This window comes from Chiloscyllium plagiosum, chromosome 33 (genome assembly GCF_004010195.1).
Source record: "Chiloscyllium plagiosum isolate BGI_BamShark_2017 chromosome 33, ASM401019v2, whole genome shotgun sequence".
Taxonomy (NCBI): Eukaryota; Metazoa; Chordata; class Chondrichthyes; order Orectolobiformes; family Hemiscylliidae; genus Chiloscyllium; species Chiloscyllium plagiosum.
This window is the reverse complement of record NC_057742.1, coordinates 3,439,093-3,464,250: the sequence shown is the minus strand read 5'-3', so window position 1 is coordinate 3,464,250 and position 25,158 is coordinate 3,439,093. Positions and strand designations below refer to the sequence as shown.

Genomic DNA, 25,158 nt, shown 5'->3' with positions numbered 1-25,158 from the left:
ATCAAAATGAGAATTTTAAAGCCAAGATGTTGTTTGTCTGGGAGCCAATGTAGATCAGTGAGTGCATGAGTGACTGAGGCTCGAGACTTGACGTGAGTTCAGACATCGACAAAGTTTGGATACTCTTAAGTTGAAGAGAGAACAGAACGTGGGAGATGATGCAATATTACATCTTAATCACTCCATCCTTTCATCAATTTCCACTGATGTCCTGCCGGGCTCGCGAATTCCAAAAGTTAACAATCCCCTCAGTGAAGAAGTTGCTCGTGATCTCAAACATAACTCGAATATTCAACCCTCAAACAAGACGCAAACAGCCTCTCAGCGTATAGCCTGTCGGGTCCTTGAAATATTTCGTGTGTTTGACTTCAGGAGTTGCTCAGGGAGGAGGTTGGTTCTGTGCGATTTGTCAGCGTACTGCAATTGTCTGCCAAACTTGGCGATAGCTCCAAGTCCAATTCCACAGGCTGAACTAAGAATTATCTGCAGCCTAAAGAAATTAAGTCACAGCTGGAAGAGCCAAATCGAGAATTGCCATGGTTTGTGTGCAGTGATTTGCGAATCCAGCCAGGAAACTTCGATCGAGTCAGATTTCTCGCAAAGTTAACTTTCCGAATTTGTTCTAGAGACCATTTCAAAAATATTTAAGCAAAGCAAAAATTACAGTTCCTCCTTACTTAATTAAATAAGTAAGATTGGCAAAGTGACCTTATGTTTCGTCTGGCCCACCTACCCGACTTCCTCCGCCCATCCCCCTCGCCTTTTTGTTGAGCCGGGAAGCTGCTGGGTTGTTTTTAACCGTTCAAGCATACCCCGCAGTGCAGTGGGGGAAAAAATTAAGGATTTATGCCGCGTTCACCTCAAATATAACTGGACGCGAATATGATCCCTTTACTACAGTCCATCTGTCTTTTGAAAGGGCGTAATGCAAACCGCATGAATTCAAGAAAGGAATTCGTTGAGGGACGTGACAAACTGCGCAAAAACACCAGGCGAGATTCTCCGCAACATTGAGATTTTATGGACAATGCTAGAAGAACACGCAACATCATCATAATGATTAATAGACTGCGAAGCACGGGATGGAACTTTTCCCGTTAAAGGACAGGTGGGAGCTGGGTCGAATTGAGAAAAAAAACCGTAAAGACCTCGTGCAGGCTACTTAAGGAGCAATATAAAGACATGGCTTGTGGAGTTCGCTTTATGCCCATGCCAACGTTGCGGCAGAAACCTGGAGTCAGTTAGCAATCCAGTTCGGGAAAGATTTAGACTTAAATCAGCTTTGTATACAGAATGATCAATTTATCAGAACTTCTAATGATTCTTTACCCCTAATGCAGAAGGAGAATCGGGGGGAGGGATCGGGTAGTGTGGTGTTTAGTACATAAATTTGCAGGAACTTTGACCTCTAAGCGAACAAGAGGGAAACAAGAAGTCCCAATTCAATGTGCTCCAATTATGCCCCGCTTAGTTGTGGTCACGATTGACCAACACTACGTTGTGTGGTAAATACACCCTTGTCAACCACATAGCCTACAATTTGTCCTCCATCAGGTATTAGAAGCCTGTTATTGCATTCTTCAGTCTCGTGTTTTGTTTGTGGACATTCATGGGAAAAGACGCCACATAAATGGAAATTGTTCTTCTCTGCAAAGAAGCCAAGCCAGTGATGTGATTCGATATTCATGCCAGCACTCCAAAGTAAAAGTTGGGGTGTGGTTGTTAAAATTGAAATGGCTTACCTTTGGAGAAATGTGATCCCAATGTTCATCCCTGCCAAAACCATTTGGTTCTTCCAGATTGCATTGATTGCGCTTAGTGTGCAAACACATGGTAAAATAAAGTAATCACCATCTCACCCAAATTAACAAGAAGGGGAAATGAAAGTATTTGCAATAAGTCTGCGCAAACCACGAGACCAATTTTTCTCTGCTCCATAATTTTGAAGTTGGATCATAAGAAATGGGAACAAGCGTAATGGATCATACATTATCTCTTCCATCAATACTAACTCACCGACCCTTCCTGCGCCCCATCCCCTTGCAACAAAATATTCTATTGCACTTAGTCTTGAATATGCTTAATAACTGAACAACAGCCTACAAGTTGAGCACGGAGGATTTGGATTACAGGAAATATAGAAGATAAGTAATATGATACGGGGGATAAATGAAAAACATGCAAATCAAAAACATTGATCTAAATGAAGAAGCAAATATTTGCAAGAGAAATGAATAAAAAAAAGACCTATACGCCTGGCGAGTAGTTAGAGTCTGAATTGCGTTGCCTGCAGCTGTGATGGAGGCAGGTTCCACCGATGCACTGGAGATTTTGAAAATAAAAATAATGTGCATGGGAAGGATGAGAGAAAGGCACCAAGTCATTATAGTCATTCTGAGTCCCAGTGCAGAGAATGGGCCGAATGACCTCCTTCTGCACCGTATTATGTGAAGCAACTGTTGATGTCAATGTGTAGGAGCTATAAACGACGCTTCTGTGCTCAACCTTGTGAGATAATCATTCAATAATATTGCTTAATGAAGTGAAGCAAATACTACTTCGTAAGTTTTTCAATATGTCAGAAAAATTAATTCATGGATATTTTAAAAGTCAATAAATGTCAACAGTTTCAAGTAGTGTTTGACTCTTCTCTATGACACGTTGGATTAACACGGATATCTAAATATTCATGGATCTAGCCAGCCATGCCTTGGCGAGTTATCATATATCATTATTGGACGGTGAGCACAGGAGAATTGAAGATCACGAGCTTTTGCAGGACCCATTGGAGGGGGTATGATTAACTACCTACAAGGCAAACGAAAAATCACGCTGTAGTCTTTTTTTCCGTTTGGTTAATATGGTGCAAGGGACAAAACATTGAAATCAAATCCAAGAGACAAGCAAGGAGGCAATTATTTTCGTAAAAAGTGGTAGAATTGTGAAACTCTTTCCCTTTCACACTCAAAAAACAGTAAATGCTAACTTAGTTTAATTTAGATCTGAATTCAATAGATTTTTATGAAGCAGAATATGAAATGATATGGAGCAGTGGCATGTGGGCGGAGTTAAGACCAGATCACCCATTACGTCATTGAAAAGGGCATCGCCACCATTATTGGCACCAAAGATGAATGCATCTATGCTCTTCGTTATTTTTATATTATATTGCATTAGATGGACAGTGATTAGTGAATTTCGTTGAAGTAATTAAATGCTAAACTTTTATTGCATTAGGAAATAAAGATCACCAAACGATTATTTTCCCCAGACAAGCCTAAACAGACGACAACAATGCCTAACAATAGCAGAATATGAATCTTGAGTTTTTAAGACACGAAATTAAAGTTGTGAGGGTGTGGCTCAAAATAACTGCACTTGCAATCAATTTCTATATTGACGTGACTTTTGTTTATCAAATCCTTACGCGTACTTTTATCATTCAAAATGCATTGTTTAGAAAGTTTAACGTTGGAACGTCAGTTGCTCGAGTTTCACAAATGCAACCTTGATATTGAAACGTCCTTGTTTACAGGAAAGTGGCAATTGGATAATGGCTTTGCCACATAGAACAGAGCTCGTTTGTAACTGCACAGCGAATGGAGAAAACTGAACCAAATATATCAGCGTTTCAGGTCACCATCTTTGTTCCTTAATTTGTGGAATAAATTTAGAATCTGCACCTGGACATCAAGAGCTACAAGGTTCCGATTTTGTCCGCGGACTGGTCTCAGCCAATTAAAGGAAAGGTCCTAAATTGAACATAAAAATCTCATTTCTCCACACACTAAGCTTGGACGACGCAAAAAAAGTCATTCTCAGCGAAACTATTGTTGAATATTCTCTCAACATCAGCAAAGTAGGTACTGTCCATAGCAGACTGTCAAGGCTAAAAAAAAGTTAAAAGTAAATTGAATTGAATTGAATTTATTGCCACGTGTACCGAGGCACAGTAAAAAGCTTTGGCTTGCGAGTAGTACAGGCAGATTACACAGTTAAGTAGCATAAATAGTAAATAATAGGTAAACAGCGGCAAAAACAAAAACACAGGGATAGGCGAATTTTTAGAGTTTGTGAGTCCATTCAGTATTTTAACAACAGTAGGGCAGAAGCTGTTACGAAACTGGCTGGTGCGTGTGTTCAGGCTTCTGTACCTACTCCCCGATAGTAGAGGTTGTAGAAAAACAACGCCAGGGTGGGATGAATCTTTAAGAATGTTGGCGGCCTTTCCTTGACAGCGGGCCTGGTAGATGGATTCTATAGATGGGAGGTTGGTCTATGAGATTGTTCGGGCCTAGTTCACCACAAATATAAATAACCGTCTCCGATCTTGAATGGTACAGTTGCCATACCAAGTAGTGGTACATCCAGGTAGAATGCTCTCGATGGCGCACCTATAAAAATTGGCAAGGGTATTCAAAAGGACGAATTTTTTTTCAAGAAAATGTTTCATCCATTTACAGGCAATACATGCCTTTAAACTGAAGGAATGAAAGGCAATAAAGATAATGGAATATTATTGACTGGCTGTCTGAAGTTTTAACCCGTAGAAAAAGGGGAACCCGATTCAAATATAAATATCCAGTTTTGCCAGAGGTTATGTTACAGCCAATCGATCAGGTGTTATACTTGAATAGTTGGCCTGTTTCCGGTGGCAAGTGTTTGTTTTCTATTATCGCATCTCTTTGTATCGCGTCTGTCTTTTGCACAAGAATAAAACTTCTGATCTCACGTACGTTGGAGACTCTGCAACTACGTTCTGGATCAGTGGTGCTGGAAGAGCACAGCAATTCAGGCAGCATCCGAGGACAGGCAAAATCGACGTTTCGGGCAAAAGCCCTTCATCAGGAATAAAAAAAGCAGCAACTACGGTTTGGAGGGAAGCGTATAAAGCTATACAGGGAGAAGATCAAGGAGTAGAATTAAGCAAATCATATCTTCGGAAAGCCCGCATAAACATGACGGTCCGAATGGTCACCTTGTGTCCTGAAACCATTCTGTGGTTCTGTCCTTGTTACTAAGATAAGCAAAGTTATTGTACTGTCAGGAAACCTTAGACTATCTTTTACAAAGTTAAAAATCACGCAACACCAGGTTATTGTCGAACAGGTTTATTTGGAAGTACAAGCATTCGGAAAGTGGTTCCTTCATCAGGTAGCTCCTGTAGTGTGGTTTTTAACTTTGCCCACACAGTCCAACGTCGGCACTCCACATTATTTTTTTACAAGACAGATAAAGAAGTTAGTATTCAATTATTTTCTCCTTCAGAGCATTCCATTAGGAAGTAACTTGCCTGAGGGCGCTTCTGACACTTACTGTGCATCAGTACATAAAATTTTGCGAACATGCAATATTCTGCTAATTCAAGCGTGAAACCTAATACAGAGATTCATTTACTTACTTCTACAATTGCTGCGTGCCGAATTAGTCGATCTAATGACACAATATTTTGTTTATAATCAAGCATTAGGACTTTATGTCAAATATGGAAAAGTCGTACATTAAACACAATCTAAATGTGTCTTCCAAATGTTTTATATTTTGCTAAAATTATTTTAATTGTCTAGGAGATAAAGTATTTTGGGATAACATTGACTCTATTTTAGTTTCCTTTTTTTGTCTTCAGTAAAATCCTTCTAATTATTTACTTTTAACAATAAAGACGAAACATATCTCTCCGAATAGATTCAAGGGAATGTGTCAAAATGTTTAATTCTCTACAGGGATTGTTCTTTTCATGTTAAAACAGCAAACACAAAAGGAGCAAACGTCAAATCTTCCTCAACTTCAAATAAAAAGCAATCAGCGATAAAACTGGCACAACGCTAGACATGTTCTGAACGGTTAAAAATACAAGTGTAATATGATGTTACTGACAACTTAACAACGTTGCCAGGATGTTATTTTTCCAGTGAGTAGAATACTCAATAATAAATAAATTTACACCGACAAATCAAAGCCAAGCAACGTGGCGTTTGACACGTCTGTCCTCTATTTCAAACTAACACATTTCAAAGCTTTGTACAGAACACACATACAAACAAACTTTACTGTAATGTTTAATTCAAGGAAGCGTGGGAATGAGTTTCCGGATCTGGAAAATGTATAGAGTAGTTTAATAGGAAATTTAAAATAACATTTAGTCCAATGCTATATCGATAAAACGATTATTTTGCACATATTAACATTAATGCGCGTTTTAACATGGCAGCAACGATGCACTGCGAACATATTAATACATAGCATGACAATCACATTGATCAGAATGTCAATCTGTCCATATCTCGCAATTACTGAAGTGAATTATTAATGCCTTCATATTCCGATAATTGCAGAAATACTTCAGAGTGCCTATTGTATAAATATATCCATCTTCCTACGTGTAGACTACGGGCTAACTTTTTGTTGTTGTTGCAGCACTTTGATAACGCAACTGAACTGGTTTTCTCCTATTTATACATATCAACGCTTTGTACTAAGACTCTGAAGGGGAAAAACAGCAGCGGGAGAGACATGAAGCATCAAATAAACTAGGCTAGTAGACCAATATTAAGCCTGACCAGGGCATGAAAACTCAAGGTCAGAACAATATGAGCTTTCACCAAAGACCAAAGCAATCAACTTTTTATCTTAAAATCGCTAAATGTACTTTTTGACAATTTAACCGTCAACATCACAGAAAATGTGTTTAAAACGGGCGACTACCGTTTGTCGGGGAAAAGATTCGTGAAGGTGGTGCATAAATTCTGTTTAAGTTCTTATAAACAGCCAGCACTACAAAAGCAAATTCACTGCAAATAGAGGGATATGGATTGGGAAAACATAATTATCTCAGAACCAATCAGGACACAATTTTTCATTTACCCGACATCAAGGTAAGCTTCCTTACTCAGGATAATAAAATCGGATTGTTTTTGAATAAGGGAAGTCTGCATTGTAAGAGGTAAATATGAACTACAAGCCTTGCGCATTACAGCACCCCATCTGTGAAGGGAACATAGACAAACGCACCTTATATATATATGTCTTTTATATATCTTTTGAAAGTATGTGCAGGAAAGAGACAAGTTGCCACCTTCGTTGTAACGATTTCTTTGGTGTTTATTCAATTTGTCAACATCGAGCAACAGAAACAACATTCTAAAGTGCCTGAACATTTTATGAAAATAAATCTCCTAGTATATCCCTGGTCTAACTTCTTTCATGCTTCAATCTTTCTCTGTATTTTACTTATGAATTAAACTTTCCGTACATTTTACACTTTTCAGTTATGTGTTCACTTCAATGCAAATCCTCAGTCCACCGACGGTGCTGCAAAGCCACGGCCTGATAATGTCAAGTTCAAGGTTAGAAAGCTCTGCCTATCCCTCAGATAGTTTTCTCTTCTGATTGGAACATTGCACAGCGTGACGCATCTGCGTACCCGAAGACGAGTACGCCGGAATGGTTCATTCCAAGGCTTTATTTATCGTTTCTTTCTGCCTGTGTTTGTGTCTGTCGTCGTTTCTGTCTGCACCTCACCGTTTGTCTGTCCGTCTATCACTGTTCGTCTGTTCTTGTCAGCCTCTACCTCAGTCAACGTCTGTGCAACTCCACCCCCATCCCTGTCTGTCTCTCTCTTTTGACCATAACACCAAAGAGCAGAAGTGAAATATCCATGTCTGTCTTTCCCTCTCTGTGCGTTCATGTCACTCCATCTCAGCGTATTTGCTTGCAAATTCGCTCATCCTCAAGTGTTGCCTCAATAAGCTCCATCCCGATACAGTGTATCCACCCTTTGTTGCGATTTAATACGCGAGCATTGTCTTATGTTTTAATTCTGACTATAGATGCTAGAATTGAGTGACGTTGACCAGAAATCTTTCATTATTCTAGTTGACGAGTGAATTCGAAATGTGCAATTCGTGGACATTCTAGTGACCGTTTATGACCCTTACCATATTAAAAATAATTGAAAATATACATGCACTAGGAGACCGTTCAGCCCATAATGCTCGTGTCGGTCCACGAAGAACTATTTAGTATACTCTCATATGTCTGCATTAGGTCAGTATTTCGGCAGGTTAAGACTTTTCAATGTACTTCTACTTATTACTCTCCAGGTTGCTTGGTATTAGAAGAACGATTGAGAAATTGCTTTTTCCACCTTTAGACAATTCGAATTGTCGGAGAAGAACAAGTTTGCATCTTCTTTGCTAGACAAAGTGATAACGTTCATCTATAAACCCTTCGTCCTGTTCTTCTCCACCCCCTCCAGTAGTTAATAATCCAGCATTCTTGAATTGAGGGAACTCATTCAACCGAGAAACAGGGAAACAGAAATTAGCAGCAGTATCAGGCTATTCGGCCCTTAGAGAGTTCTCCGCCATTCAATCTGATATTTTGCCAATCAACCAATTCAGTACCTGTTCGCGCTTTCTCCCCATACCATTTCATCCAATTAGCCCTAAGATCTCTTTGCAGCTTCTACGTTAAACGTTATTATTTTTCTGAGGACCTTTTAAATTTGGTGAAATTTAGTTCTTGTTTCTTGTTACAGCAAAATATCCCGTGAATTGACGAAAATTGCAAAATTATATGTTAGTTACATCAGGCAAACATTCAAAAGATATTTAGCTTTGAATAGAACGCTGAAAGAAAAACTTAATTCAATACGTTTCAGAATCCACGGTCGAAAGGTTGATAGTTCTGGTTTACTTTACACTGGGAGGTTTATTGACCATTTCCATGGTTTTATTCCAGCTTCGCCTATACCGCGTTCCTACCCATTCTTGCTTTGTATTTACTTGGATCAGATGCAATTCATTTTATCCAATGTACGGATGGATCTGTGTGTGGACTTGGTCATGAAATGTCCGAAAATGATATTTCCTTTATGAATGTGGGTCGCAGGTCTTGGCATAGGCGCTATTTCTACCTCGTCCCTTGATTTTCATTGAATGTTCTCAACTAAAAATAGAAAAACCAACTGCAATATAGTATGACTACTAAACGAAAACATGATGTAAAAATGTACAGTCGTAATATCTTTTTGGAACGTTTCTCCTCTCTTCGTTTCATTGCTTCATTCGTGAAAGATTTTTCAAAATTAAAAAAAGGAAAACAATCCAGACTGAGTTATTGCTGCAAAACAAAAACTTTAAACACACCTGACTGAAATTGGGGAAACTTTTTAAAGTTATTCCGTTTTTATTTTGTTTTTTAAGCGGCGCTACACAAACGAGATCGTTTGAACATAAAGATTACTAAATATTAATTAGGATCCGGTCATTGCTCGTACAGTTAAAAAAAGCAGGCGGAATGTAACATAAATAAATACAAAGGCAGTGTGGATCCTTTTGCAGTCTGGTTCATTCTTGTGATAGGGAATTTAATTTTCAAATATCACTTTCAAGTATTTTGTATTAAGTGTATCCAAATTTGCTAATTTTTGCACGTTTCACAACTCAGCGCGGTAAGGCCTCAAACCTTCTCCCCACATTAAAAATACCCTTTAGGCAAATCATGTTGTAACTACCCAGAGGAAAGAGGGATCTATCCATCACAGAGATTGGGGACGTAGCATTTCCATACCTACTGATGGCAGAAACGAGAAAATATGCTACATATTGGTTGCTAAGATTTAGTTAATCCTTACTTACAAAACGGAATGTCAAATGGCATATATTCCCATTTCAAATGTGTCCAGTTTAGTCATGTCAACACGACGTGTAGTGTTTGCTCGGTTGGAACCCTCCCCCAGGCAGTCAAAAACTATTTCACCCAAATAGCCAACATTTCTCTCCTAAAGCAAAATCAAAAAGTTTTTTTTTCAACTAAATACCTCAAATGACCAGTGAAAAACTATTTTTAAAAAATCAGAATTATGCAATTTTCTAAGAAATTCCTGGGTAGACGATCATACTCGTTAGCGAGTGATTGCCGACCACCAGTGTGGGGGAGGGGGGATCGCGAATACACTGTCCAGATCAGTAATCGTTGAGTAAAGCGGCGACCAGCGAAGACAGAGGCCATGCAACGCAAATGTGTGCGAAATTCGGGAGTAGGGTTAGCATGACCTTACCCTTTCTCTCGGCCATTTAAATTACTCAACACCTAATTTCATAAAACGATTTTTTTCCTTACTATCATATATAAAGTGCGTATGCGACCCGTCCTCAATACATTCATGATCTATTGCCACAGAAGTTGTCATTCAAAACACCATGTAGGTCTCGCAAAAAAAAAATAGCTTGAAGAAAAATGGAACAACTGCTTTTATAAAAAGAATGGAATATTACACAGCCGGGTATCTGTTGACTGGTAAAAATATGTGCGTTTACGAATTAAAAGAAAACCTTAAACAAAAAGCGAGTCGGTTGAGGTTGTGCCAGGTCACACTGGATTGTCGCCTGTCTGGTCCATGTGTGGTGTTAGCTCGGCTGGAACCCTCCCCCAGGCAGTCAAAAACTATTTCATCCTAATAGCCAATATTGACGCTTTACTGAAATTCCGGTTTATTTGATACTTTTTCAAAACCAGTAAACTGATGGGCGATCGGGGAGATTTTGCCAGTGATTGCTTTGGAATCATGCCACTTTAGTCATCTACATAGTTTCTGAATCCAAATTACCATCACTCCGCCTTATAATTGGCAATATTGTGATGCCTTGGAGAGAATGAAACTTGCTAGACTGCAACTTTGGTGTGGGCACGGCATTAGATCCAACACCTCTAACCCTATTCTATGAAGGCCCATGCAGTGAACATACATACAATAAAACACAGTGATAATGGTCTTCGTACATTTCTGCGGCTTTGTTTTTAAAATTGAAAATGTCCACTAACCAGGACATGTACACAACTGCGAGTACAAATAAAATCGATACCTATTTAAAGCGTGTTTACTAATCTCAAGTAGTGGTTCACTATTGCATATCCGCTTTTTTTCTTACTATTGGTTCCATTTACCTGAAGTCTGGTTATATTGATACTGTTCCTGTGACTCACGAAATGTGTTCTGTTAACACAGGTTGATAAAAGTACAGAATTGTAATATGGGAAAGTGACACCAGAATAGTCTTTTTTCTTACATTCTAAGAAAACACATACAAACAGGAAGGCATATACCCCTTATTTCGGGTCGTTTAGTTCATACAAGCTGAACTGTTCCAGGTGGCGCAAAAGGATATTCTATTAGATTACTTGGAACCTCTTGGAAAACAGTATTCTCCCGCGTTAAATTAGTGTGTCTCACACCATCATGTGAACCGCACTGCCTAAGGAGTTTTGGCTTCCGAATGCTGTACTCAACGAATAAAAGAAGCAGCGAAGCGATCAGGGGTTTTGTTTTGATGGGACTCAGACGGGAAGGAAAAGAACTTGAATGACAGCTCTCTGAGCGGCTAGACTCTTAACTTTCACCTTGACCTTGGCCTTCAGCCGTGTCTAACTCGTATGTAAAAAAGCCGACTCTTCTTTAATTACATATGTCTCGTCCTTGGCCTAACTTCCCCTCCTCCAACCTTCTCTCTGCTGCAATGTTTTTCAAACACAGACGCAAGATTTGCGCGTTAAACAAACAGGACTGCTGCTCACTTCAGCATTGAAGCGTCAAAATACAAACAAGTTTCCAGAATTTGCACATATGTTAAAAAGGCAAATATTACAGATTAAAATCATAAATCGCCCTGGCAGACATATTTTGCATTAGTTAATCAGTCTTTCTAAACTTTAAATGATATTAATATAATTCAGCGGTATTTTAAAGACAAGCAAATTAACTGCGGATGAATAACAGAAATGTTTTGCTGTCATTGCTAAACTTCATATCACCCGCCGTCTTGAATTTAATGTGATATTTTGGTATTATGCTGGAAAATAAACTAACAGCCATCTGCGGTTAGTCACATATAAAAGCGTTAACACATCACTTGTGTATTGTTTAGTACTTTTAAAACATTGCTGGCACAATTAAGTAGGCAGTAAAAGAAGTTTTCTTTTGATTTGAGCGTTCATAAACAGATAGAGGGAATGATAGGAAGAGATATTCTGAAAACTGCAGAAGATAGCTCGGAGCAGATGCAGCAATTAAATATTACTAGAGGAAGTACGACTTTCTTTAGTCGTGGTGTTTCCGATATACATTATTTCTTTATAAATATGTTTGACATTTTGTGCTTCTTGACAAGAGTCGTTGATCATGATTCAGCGCACACGTTTATTTTTATTTGACGTGTTTTAATGGGAGGTTCATTCGGCAGACTGACAGCGTTCGAGATAAATATTGGAATCCGATATTTATCGTAAAGTGTTGTTTAAATAAATTGGAAACATCACATAATATTAAAGCCTTTGTCTTCTGACGGCTTCAGAGCGGAGGAAAGGGAAAAAGACTGTAGCACCTTATTACTTCCAAAGACGCCCCACGAACGTTTGAGTTCTATTTTAGTGGCTAGACCGTTAAATCTCTTTAAACCTACCATTTATTGGTCCATTGATCTGCATGAATTTTATTGAGAAAAAGAGTAGCATTTTGCAATTGATTCCTCTATTCCTCTACTGAGCAAGGCCCGCTTTACTCAGTGCTAATAGTGACTTTTTAAAACCTATATCCTGTTTTAAGATTTTTTTTATTCATCCCACAGCAATGTCAGTGCCACCAAATGCACCATTTAGCTGCCAAGTTTTATTTCATGCCCATAAGTTAATTTTCAACTTAATGCCACATTTTAGAAGTTGTCCCTTTTTAAAAAAAAAAGTTTGCTTCGCTCTGTTTTCATGGTTGGTAACGATTTACAAATGAACAAGGAGCAGTTTCGTTACAATATTGCCACATCGTTCCAACATGTCACTGCCGCAATGAACATTACGAAAGAAATTGAAAAAAATACTTTGCTCTTCTCTCCGGATGCGAATATCAGCAGCAACGCCAACTTAATAGCCCTGGCTTTTTAAATCAGGAAGAGATTTGTGAGCCAATCACAGGCGGACTTTTTAAAATAGTAAGATGTCCCTTTGCTCTCACGTGGGGTTAAAATCAAACCGTATCCTACTACACTTAAATGATGGCATCGGCCATAATTTGCCGATATCAAATATTACAGACTGCATCTACCTAGCACCTTTGATCTGACAATAAGTACCCCGCCTCATATGTGCAGTTGAAGTATTTGCTTCTTGCGGCGGGATGCAGAAAGTAGGGCCATCTAAATCAATCTAGAATCTGTGCGAGCCTGAAATCTGCATTCCACCAAAAACATAATAATTCCAAACAGGTTCGTTTGAAACCTGTTCGAAACAAATGGAAATAAATCTAAGAAAAGATATAGCTCGGTAGGGCACATCTAAAGACCGGGGTGACTTTAGGAAGAATACCGTTTGATTTGCGATTACTGTGAAATAAAATGCATGGCTTGAAAATAAAACCGGCGATTAAAATCGGAATACATTTTTATGATATTTGAGTGAATAAATGCTGATAAGATCCTTTTAAAGCCTTCTTATAAGGACTATCGCAACGGTGTTACAATTTCCTATTTTACTGTACTAAATCTCTGTCAATTACTAAGACTTTAACGAGTGAAACTGATTTGTGGAGGCTGGATAGGGAACTGCACGGTACAAACTAAGGTGGCACACAGTAAGGACAATAGAATGGCAGCATGTAGAATACACAATTTCACAGGAATGGGATGCCTCGTGACTGGCAGGTCGCATATAAATTGTCAACGGCTTCACCAGGAATGCAGTGCTGCAATGCTATTTTGATTAATGTATAGACACTCTGTTGATGTGGGGAATGGCGCAAAGTTGTCATAGGGTTTTGAACCGAATGTCTGATACACCATTACATATTTTAGCTTAGCTTTAGATAACCAAGATTGATGACAGAATAAAGCAATATATTGTACATGTACATGCAGGAGGTGTTCTGATGTATGAGTATATATGTTTTATTAATATGCTGTAGATTACTGGAAGGTGGTGCAAATGCGTCGGAATTTAAAACTTTCCACGCACATTATCTGAAAGCATTGGTTTTATGTGAAGAGTAACTGTTTTATATAATTTAACACTTCATCGTTATTATTTTTCAATTAAAAAGTGATGCTAACCAACTACCATTCTCTCATTAGTTGTAACGTACAACCCAGTGGGCCTGACAGAAACATAGCAATAGCCAAGAAATCTTGGTTTCTAGAATTGCTGACAGAGCCAGACGCTTCTCTTCAGCCTGGATTCACCAACTTCGAAATTTTGGGCTTCTTTTGGCAACTTGGGGGGAACAAAAGTTAAGAAGGGAAAGATTTCACGGATTAGTTCTAACGCAAACGAATTGCCAAAGGAAACCCTTAATCGACCAATACACACGAGGTACTGTTGGCGCGGCAATAAGAATGTCAAACGTCTCAGCACTGGGAGGAAAACCATTTATCCCGAAACAGGATTAAAAACAGGAAACTGTACCCCATCAAACTGAATCAAATACATCGCCGATTATGCAGCAGAGAGATTCCAGATACTGAAAATATCTTTATTTAGTTCATGTGTCACATCGTTTAATTTCAATGGAAAATGTGCGGTTTGTTCAATGTGATTTGCCCAACGCAATTCCCCCACTTTCTATAATTGCAACTACTATGCATTCTTTAACGCGTGCTTTTAATATTTTCTATTTCGCGATTAATCTTTCTTTGCCAATTCTGCGGCAAGTTTTATTGTCAGTGTTTGCATAGCATGTGATTCCCGGGCAGCCAATGGGCGTGCGTGTTTTTTTAACCCGGGCTTGTGCGTCAGTGCAGTTAGCTGGGAGAAATTCGCTATTGCTCTCAGTCCTGCGTCTCTTAAAAGGAACTGTAGAGCCAATGCTGAACGTGATATGACAGTGTCACTGCTTCTCAAGCCGCGCTGGGTCGACACTGTGATGTTCCTGTATGACAGCAACTCGGAGGAGGTTAACAAGAATAGCGGGGTAATGGAAGGTTTTGTTGGTGCCGGCAATTTCTCTGCGAACCAGTGCAGGAATTTGATGGCACATTCTGCCCTCGGAGCTCACCCTTCACCTTTGGTTCACAGTTCTAGCTATTCAACAGTCGACGTCTCCGGCCCTGGGGGAGTGGAACCCGGCAAGCAATGCACCCCGTGCCCAGTTCCCCAGGCCTCCACCGCCGCCCCTTTACCGTATGGATATTTCGGGAGCGGCTACTACTCCTGTCGAATGGGTCGAAGTTCAATCAAGCCTTGCACCCAGCCTGCCGCCCTATCTAGTTACCCAGGAGACAAATACATAGACAGTTCTGTCCCCACTGATGAGTACCCAGGCCGACCGAAGGAATTCGCTTTCTACCATGGCTACGCGAGTGCCTACCAACCAATGCCCAGCTATCTGGACGTTTCTGTGGTCCAAACTATCAGTGGCGCGGGAGAGCCGAGACACGAAGCCTTGTTGCCTATGGAAGGCTACCAGCCCTGGGCCCTTAATGGGTGGAATAGTCAGATGTGCTGCTCTAAGGAACAGCCACAATCAGGACACCTCTGGAAATCCACTCTGGCAGGTAACAGGTTATTGTTGCATTCTCTCAGAGAAGAATGAGCCATTCCAAACATTACATATTTAATTCGATTGGCATCATCACGGTTTTAAGCATTTGTCAGATAATCATTTCTGATAATTTAGAACAGGATTGAAAAATGTAGAGTTATATTTCATGCTTTCAGTGAAGGAACTCAGAATATCATCAGTTGCAGAGCTGTGCTTTTGTTGCACAGCCTTGTATGTTAATACGTTTGTTGCAGAATTAACTCCTCAGGGCTCATTGCCACATGGGCATAGTTGTACATATTCCTTTAAGAATCTGAAAATCCATAGTCATAAGTTTGTTTTAAATTAATTTATCTGCATTATTTTCAATGTTGCACTTTCTTTTTCTGATGTTGTTTTCTGTGCTTTTTTGGCGGGGCGTGTCTGGTTACACACAGCAGATGTTGCAGCTCACCAACAGGATGGAAGTTCCTTTCGGCGCGGGAGGAAGAAAAGGATTCCTTACACCAAAGTCCAACTCAAAGAACTGGAGAGAGAATATGCGACAAATAAATTCATCACGAAAGACAAGAGGAGGAAGATCTCGGCGGCCACAAACCTGAGCGAACGGCAGATCACCATCTGGTTTCAAAACAGAAGAGTGAAGGAAAAGAAAGTCATCGCGAAAGTAAAAAGCAACACACCTTAGTTATTACTCCCTTTTTATTATTAAAAAAAAGGTAATTGAAACTGTTCAATTGGGGAAATTTATCACAACAGTGCGAAAGACGATTTTGACAGACCAGGTTTAAATGCACACTTATTTCACGGAGCCTTGCCTGCAGAATGCTAACATGTCCTCCTGCTTTTCATATTGTAACGGAGGAGATGATATGGAATGCCATTAAAATGGACTAAAATAGATGGTCAGAATGTACATTTAATTATAACAACGCTGTAACCATACCGACATCACTGTTTATTATCAGTCATGTTTTAGTGGAGGTATGTAACGTATGTCTTACTGGTGTAGATGCTAATTTTATGTTTTGTTTGGGTTACGTATTAAACTGTCGAGTTTTGGCAATGATTGCAGTAAAACCGCCTGAAAGCTGTTTATAATCTCAAAGGTTTGAGAGGAAATGTTAATAATAAGAAAAATAGGGTTGAACGTTTTGTGACCATATTAGTTTTTCAGGGAATGTGCTTACATTCCACACCCATCTAATGATAGTAGCAATGGCCCTTTGGTATATAACATATTTCTTATAATATATGAGAAACCAATGAAGTGATATTGTTACTGATTTATAATGCAATGAGATGCAATGAGATAATGAACAGTTATTAAGTAAACCTGAAGTTGTATGATACATCTACTGCTTTATGTTTTCAAAATGTATAAATTAGTTTCATCTAAGTCATCTTGATTTTAAAAGGATAAATGGATTCTCGTAGCTTTTCGCGCTTGGCAGTAACAATAGGTTTTTAAATTTAATATGTTGATTAGATCACAAAACAAACGTTGAGAAATTGTAATTGAGGCAAAGCCTACTTTCTGGAAGGGTACAATTAACTATATTAACAGTTTTAAAATCAGTAAATGCGTTCCCTTAAAGTAAATTCGTAAAATTAATTGAAGTATTTTAAACAAAGTTGGACGAAATTGGTGCGTATCCAGAAATAACTCACTGCTTTTGTAAAAAGGAAAAACGAAATGAAAGAAAGAAAATACAGAAATTGATGCAAAAACACTCTCCAACGATTCCTGTTGTTGTTTTAGATTTCCAGCACCCGCGGTTCTTTGTTTTATTTGAATGAAAGAAAGACATCGGCAAATTATACTGGCTGAAGCCGGGCGCTATCACACAAATGAACATTCGTCTTGGACTTCACACTTTAAATAGTGTTTGGCTGGTCGCCTGGTTTTCAGACGACTGATCATTAGTATTGAGGGCACAAACCAGTGAATTACTTGCTGCAACTGAAATTCAATTAAGGAAGATTTTGGTGAGAAGAGAAGCTTTCCGATCGCTGTCTAGATAAAGCTGCCACTTTACTGAACCGGGCTTAGCGTTAGGAAATCACCTATGTACTTTTAATGATATCGAAGTGCATAGGTTCTTGGTGATTAGAAAGTACATGAATGTGCAACCATGTTGAGTATGGATTGCCCATGTTGGGGTGCAGGAGTAGGGATAAGGTGAGGGTCGACGTTGCTAAGGACATTGTAAGCAAGTATCAACTACAACTTGCTACCATCTTTGGGTACTTAGATCCAATAACATCGATAAACCTTTGACTTTGACCTTGACAGTCACGTGCGTATTAGCCAATGATCTTGACGTCTGGTTGCTCATGAATAATCGAACGGTTTTTGGTGGGCTGATCTGATAGTGTTACGATAAATAGAACAAGTGTGCCACCTTCTGGCTAATTGCTTCATAACATGAGCACAGCCGCCCATTTGCAACCTTTGTTTCAACAAACAGAATGAATTTAAAGAGCGCTCGAAATAGTACAAAATAAATGTATATTTTTTAAAAAAAAGATTAAGCAAACAAGAACTAACACAGTTCTTTCCGTTCAAGCTTTGTTTATATGGTTGAGAATGTTGTCCATCCAAATAATTAAAGGACCAGTGCTAGGATAACCTTCCTCTCCCACACACGGAACACGCGTGCCTGTGTGCACAAACGTACATGCGGTCGCTGGAACACACACATATAACCCAAAATACAAAAACAGTCAGGCGGTCAGTCAAATGAATGTAGAATTCGGTTCAGCTAATCGCGTCTGTCCTTGCAAAAGGAGTTGTTAACACTATTGTATCAAATATGTGCGTTGCAAACAACGGTGCAGGTTTTTCACCTTTAGCAATTCGGAAATACAAAAAAAACCCTCCGAGGGCAGCCAAGCATTTTTAGATCTAATGAGAAACCCTTAAAACATCTTTGTGAACTCGTGAACTAGCTGTAAACTGATCGAAGTGTTTGCGACCCTCATGCCAATTTAAACCATAAGGCGCAAAAGCGTGAAAATGCTATTGTTGAATATAAATTATACTTTTGCCACAATTGTAAATCCGCTCACGCATGCATTCATGGTTTTAGTAAAGTCAAGCTTAAATAATGTCAAAGGGAAGATGAACGCAAGACGTTGAAACCAAAAGGTATCTGAAGCCATCTAGCACTAGCGACGTTTATAATTCAGTCAATAATAATCATAAAGACAATGAGACCCGTTTCACTGGGACACGCTAAAGAAACTGCCCAAAGTACTATGTTTAGAAACAGCAATAGCTGTTCTTATGGCTGTCTGTAACTGATGTTAACTGTGCTTGTACAGATTAATATATGAAGTCTAATTTACCTCGTACAACATTAACTGCGTCACTAAAAGAAGCAATTGACATATTACTGAGAGTATTGAATTTGGAATGTTTAAAAAATGCTTTTATGAGGATAATTCCAGTGATGTGTTCACATTAGAGTTTACTCAGTGTATTTGTGACTGGGTACGCAGGTCAATATTAAGAAAAGGAAGGATCTAATTGTACTTGACCTGCCTTATTCAGATCAGCTTTGAAAGTATTAATCCAAAACTAGACATAGTTCGTTCATAGCGTCCTAAAGAACTAAGTTGCTGGAGAATAAAATAGTTTTGAGTGTCGCTTCCTTCATCTTTAATGTGCATCAATAACCTTTCTTTAATGCTTGCAGGTTTTATCCATTACAGTCAAATACACAAATCAATCAGTGGTAGTAAAATATGCTTCTGAATGTATGAAATTGCTATTCATGCCCTAAGAGTTCAAATGATGTCATTAAGTGCTCAAAGCAAACTTGTTGTTTATTTCTATTTCAGAACTGTTTTAAGCGATCATTAATTCTCTCATAGACACGCTTGGTAGATATGATGCTCATAAACAGTGATTATGTACATATTGATGCATGTCCTGTTGTACATAGCCGTTATTTGTGTGCAAATGCATCCCATAAATATTCAAAGCTACATACGTTTATCATAAAACAGATTGCAGAGAACATGTGTAAATACTTATTCTTATATAGGAACGTCTGTACATAACTTAAAATTAAGTTGACACGCTATAGTGGGCCTGTGTGATGTTTTATAGCGACCTGGTTACAAGTTATTTAAAAATCCTATGCGCTAGTGTCAAATTCATATACAATCGGCCAACTTCGTAAAATTGTAAAGGATTTTCCAAATTGTCTGAAAATGAGCTTGTGACCACATGGTTAGAGACAGTTAGAAAGAAAATAAATATCGTTATTCAATTAAAGCTAAGAACTGGGAATTTTACACGAAGCAATGGGACCTTACTATTCTGTCCGTGATATTTTTGACTCTAATACTGATTGCGGACAAAATAGCAAATATAGAGAGGAGTAGGCCGCTCACAACAACCACACAATTTACATTTAGTGAATGTCCCGTCGAGGTTTTATTAAACCTTGGCGCAATTAACTACAATATTTTGTTTACAGTCATTTGACCAGTTAAAGATGGCTCACTCTCATATGCTTTTACAAACTTTAATGGGTTGTTCTGAGTTCATTTTTAAAATATTCTGCGCCGGCTGATGCGTTAGTGTAGCTCGCAAAGCAATTTCAAGTCTTTGGAATCATCACATGACATCAAACAGCCAACCAAATAATAGCAATGTGAGTTCGCTGCTAAACGTGTGTAAATTTTATTAAATCATTAAGGAAGTCAAAATTACATCCAGGTGATTTACACGTACTTAGCGGGATCAGTTCTAATCCTGGTCGCAAAATAATGATTTTTCTCGTGAAAACCCTTTTGGAAACCCCAGGCGTAATTCAAGTTCAAGTGCGCCCACGGCAAATTGACGCGTTGTTTTCTCTCGATTATGAAAACGCGCCCAAACGACAAATTTCCCACAGTCAGAAATAAGGAAACAACCCAAAGTGGAAAAGAGCAAACCACCCAGATCAGAAATTGTATTTTTTCTCTGGTGTGCAATTTTTCATTTTGCGGGTGGGGGTGGATGATGGGAGAGTATTGCGCTAGTGGGGGTTGGTAGAAATCCAAGTTCAATTGCATTGAATGTAATTAAGTTGAGGAGTGTTTGCAGTTCGTGCTAGCCATTGCTTTGTGTCCAGATCTGACCTTGCAGTTGAACTTGAAAGACAAGGTCAACAATCAGACGGAGCGCCGCGGCCCCGACAACGGTCTGGTCTCGGGAAAGAACATAAAGTCCTCTGGCTAATGCTGTAAGTACCCCCATTCAGGCGATAGGATGATAAGATGCACGTTTTAAGATAAGTTCTGCAATTAATGAGGAGGAAATAAAACAAAGCTTTGCGCTAACAAGGGCATAACATGTTCGACTGAATCGAAATGAATAAAGAACGGGGAAGGCTCAAAGGGATGTTGCAATTTCTAGAGCAACTCTAACGGACGCATTAAAGCTTGTTGCAATTGAACGTTTGCTATACGTGATTGATAATAAGCCACCAGCAAACCGCTGGTCTGACTTTTTTAATTGAATTCTTGATTGGATTCTGTGTTGCGCAGTTACCGTCGGTAAAAGGAACATTCTAGAGGCACAAGTTAAAAAGACAAGCGGGCCAAGGCTTTCAATATTTTTAATCTAACAGAACGTGCTAAAATGTTTTCGAATCGCATAGTCTCTCTTCGGCTGTTAGAATGTGTGATATTGCACTGAGGATAGGATTTGGCGCATTTGGGGCTCTCGCGAGCCACGCTTTTAAAAATCCAAAAGTGAAATCTTGGCTTTCGGCGATTTCTTTATGACGCAATCCATGTTGTTTTTACAAATGGCTGTAAGACTTGCAGCTTTTATTTGTCGCAGCCATCCGGTCATACATTTGTTAATTCACTCCAGACGGAAAATAACTTAGTTAAGGAATCGTAAAGAAAAACATCTATTTGGTGAAAGTGAATGAACATTTATTCCTAGATGAATTTAGTTTCACACATTTATTAATTAAAAAACAAACTCAATCAGACTCAAATATGTTCTTGCGGTTTATTGAAATTTCATAACAATAGTCATTATATTCAGATGAAGGGGAACTGTAGCTCGATGAGAAAATGGATTAATGGCGTTTTGGTTTGATTAACTGATTATACAATCGATATTGCACCCTCGCCTCCATTTCAATTTCAGAAAGTTGTTACATATTAACGCATCCAGAAATGCGCGCTATTCGACAAAAACTGAATTTAATTACAATCACTACACAGATTCACTAAACTTGTTGCATTTTGATTGGAAGTATCGGTTAATCTTATCGGTTAACAAAGCTGTGTTCAATTGTAAACAAAACCTCTCATGTACAGTACATATCCGTTAAATGAATCAACTTCGGTACAGAATAATATATAGTCAGCAACTCCATCTCGATTAAGCAGGACACGTACAATTTATTGAGTTGGCTTAATGTATTCAATGAATTAATATTTCGGTTATCAAAGGCGAAGTGAATATTAATTATTTGAAATGAGTTTGGGCAAAACGTTTATTAAATATGATAGTACATCTTCGTTTAGAAGATATACGTATTAATATAAAAATTCAAATTCAAATGAAGTAGGGTTTTTTAACTCCTTGGAACGGCAGCTCTTTGTTTTTCTTTTAATTGTACATTTTAGCTCTTGAGTATGTCGTATAGAACTTCCCATGAAGTTTTTGTGCATCGCCGACTCTCCAAATAATACGTAGAAATATCCTGATTAATTATGTAATGATTATGTGCTGAATATTGAATTATTCTGATTTGGTGTTTTTCAGATTGCCCTCTTTTACTGCCCTGTGTTATAGACTGCTCTATAATAATGCATCAACTAAATGATTTATTCATCAAACATTTTTTCATCGTTATTTTCTAGCCACTTTTTGATGAATGCATTGTAAAAAAAATTATCATTAAATTAGTTTTTTTCAGTTCTGATACATTATAACATCCTAAACTACAACTTTCTCGAGTGTGCGTCAGCCAAAACGAGGCTAAATGTACACATTGTTTTGACGTTCTGTGAGCAGCACATCGAATCTCACATAAAATAAAACATGAATTCGTCAGATAAAAGGAACAAACGTTTGTCTGTCCGCTGTATTAGGAACAAAATGCCTTTTTGTGCACGTACATTTTGATGACAGTAAGTGTCAAATATAAAACCTATTATTGTCTACATGAAATATACGGTACTTCGTTTAGATGAAACTAAACCGAAAAATACTTTAACCTCGCAAACATGATCTTAGTTTCAGCAGGAACGATATTTTGAGGCTAGAAAAATATATCCTTGTCAGAAGGTTATAGTGTATGAAATCGATACTGTTTGGCGAGAGGGCGTGTAAATTGATACATTGGATTCAGAAATCAACATCACTTTTCAGCTGGTCGAGGGATGTTGACAAAACGTTACGATTCTGCATTCTAAATATCTTATATAGGCTACAGCTAAAATCTTTCTAAAATATTGTAAGCACGCCCTTTGGGATTCTATCCCCTTTGGGGGTTGCTTACAAATATAATGTAAATGGGTGTTGAGATGCACATGTAGGCAGTTAAACTGAAAACTTCACCAGAAAGCCCAATTTTTGACCTTGGTGCCCAATTTGCACCATTACCGCTTTATCATTAGTCACTGCAGTGTTCTCAGTCTATCCGTCTTAGAAAACGAAGAATTGACACCAGTTCCCATTTAATAAAACTCAGTTTGATTAGAGTTGCTAAGAAAAGGAGAATTTATAATTTTTAAAATCTAATTTTTAATACATAAATAGGGGGTGGTTTTGGAGTGATCTGATGAAGGCAGGTTCAAAAGTACAGGATAACACAGGAAATATCTAGAGCAGTGGCTGGTAACATCAAATCCACGGCAAATTTCGTAACTAAAATGAGTAACCGAATTTAGAAACGGAGTCTTTCACAAATATCAAGGGGATTAAAAACAGATTGAAAGCATTTGTTTTTAATAACGATTGCAGTGAAATATGATTCTTTAAGCGTTTTGGAAAATTGCATTGTCTAAATCCACGTAAAACGTAATAACATCAACTGTCATTAAAAGCAAGTCGCTCTGTTTTTAAGTTAGGGTTTGTGCTAAAATACGATGCACGCATCTAATTAACGAAAGACCTGTCTGACCATCATCAAGTTTCCTTCTATGTTTCTAAATACGACTTGTTTTTTCAACATCTACAATTTTCTGAGTGTTGGGTGGGTGACAGTCTAGAGTCTTAATTCCACATTTGGATTGTTGCACGCATGACCTTCCCTTCAGCGGGTTTAATTTGGGAATGCGGAAAGGAAGTTCAGATCTCCAGTTCTAGGAGAGGAGAGGTTTTTTGAAGAAATATATCAAAACTTGAAAGTTATAGTTGCAAATTTTAATTTTTGTTCGTTTTGCATCACGTATATTTAAATATATTTCGTACTTGTTCAAACAAGATCTTCATCCGGCTTCAGCTGGAATTCCGTGTTCAATTTTGGTCCCCTCATGTGATGAGTGGTATGAAAGGGCTGGAAAACCTGCAGACTGCAGTCGCTAGAATAATCCCGATTTTAAAGTATATTAGTAGCTAATAGGCGCTAAAAGAGCTAGGTCGATGCAATTTCGAGAAATATAGATTTAAGAGAGCCTTTATGGAACTACCTAAGATGATAAAGTTAAAGTCAGTATGTTGTTCCCATAGACTAGCTGGGACAAGAGATTACAACTATAAATTGTCCACGATGTTAATTGTAATGTCTTTATCCTTTTTCCCAAAGATCTGTGCACTTTTAAGATAGGATGCTGATTCGTGCATTGTGCCCGATTCGCTGAATTCCTTCAAGCAAAAACTGAACCTATTTTGATTAGTACAAAATCAGCTCTTATAAAAAAGGTAGATACTTTTTAAATTATGATGGTCAGCCTGATATCCTGGATTAATTGCCTTCATTTAAAAGGGTCGGAGGTGATGCTCTCGGAATTTCCCCTGAATTGCCTTGGTTCTTTACCAGTTTGTTGCATGCCCAGAAGATGTCTTGCTTAATTCAAAGAGAGAGTGGGTATGTTCTCATGAGAGAAAAAAAGTGTCTAAAATGCATAGGAATGGCTCGATAGACCAAACATTCGTGCTTGTCAGATATTTTTGCATATTGGACATTTATATATGCTCTGAACCCCCTCCAAAAGCCTCACAACCTCTCCTTGATTACCTCCTTCATATGATCTTCTTTGCAACTTACCTCATCAATCAAGTTTTTGCCCCAATGGTCCTTTATGTGGCTGAGTCTTCATTTTGCCCCTGGAAGAGCGTTGGTCGATTTTACTTTGTCAAGGGAGTGAAGTAAATGCAAGTTATTGTCATGGCTTTTGGTCTTAAATAATATTTATGAAATCCTTGCAGCAATGTATTTATTATATTGCATTGCAACCCATGTTTTCTTGGCTTTCTTAGCAAAAGGATTTGAGTACAGGAGTAAAGTTGTCTTGCTGTAGTTGCATACAGCCTTAATGAGACTGCATCTGGAATATGGTGTGCAGCTTTGGTCTCTTTATCTAAGAAAGAATGAACTTTCCATAACAGGGAGTTGAACATCTGTTCAATGGAGGGCTTTTTTTTTAGGAGAGATTGAGAAGATTGGGCA

General features: G+C 38.4%; 1 protein-coding gene across 2 annotated transcripts; it reads left to right on the top strand.

Annotated features, from left to right (window-relative positions):
* Positions 1-14,802: 14,802 nt before the first annotated feature.
* hoxb13a (homeobox B13a) lies at positions 14,803-17,225 on the top strand. Of its 2 annotated transcripts, none has more exons than XM_043674785.1 (2): positions 14,803-15,536; positions 15,964-17,225. In XM_043674785.1, exons 1-2 carry the CDS (start codon positions 14,861-14,863, stop codon positions 16,209-16,211), a joined length of 924 nt encoding a protein of 307 aa, XP_043530720.1. In that variant the 5' UTR covers positions 14,803-14,860; the 3' UTR covers positions 16,212-17,225. The 2 variants fall into 2 exon arrangements, with proteins under 2 accessions (XP_043530720.1, XP_043530719.1); XM_043674784.1 differs by having other exon boundaries at positions 15,961-17,225.
* Positions 17,226-25,158: the final 7,933 nt, after the last annotated feature.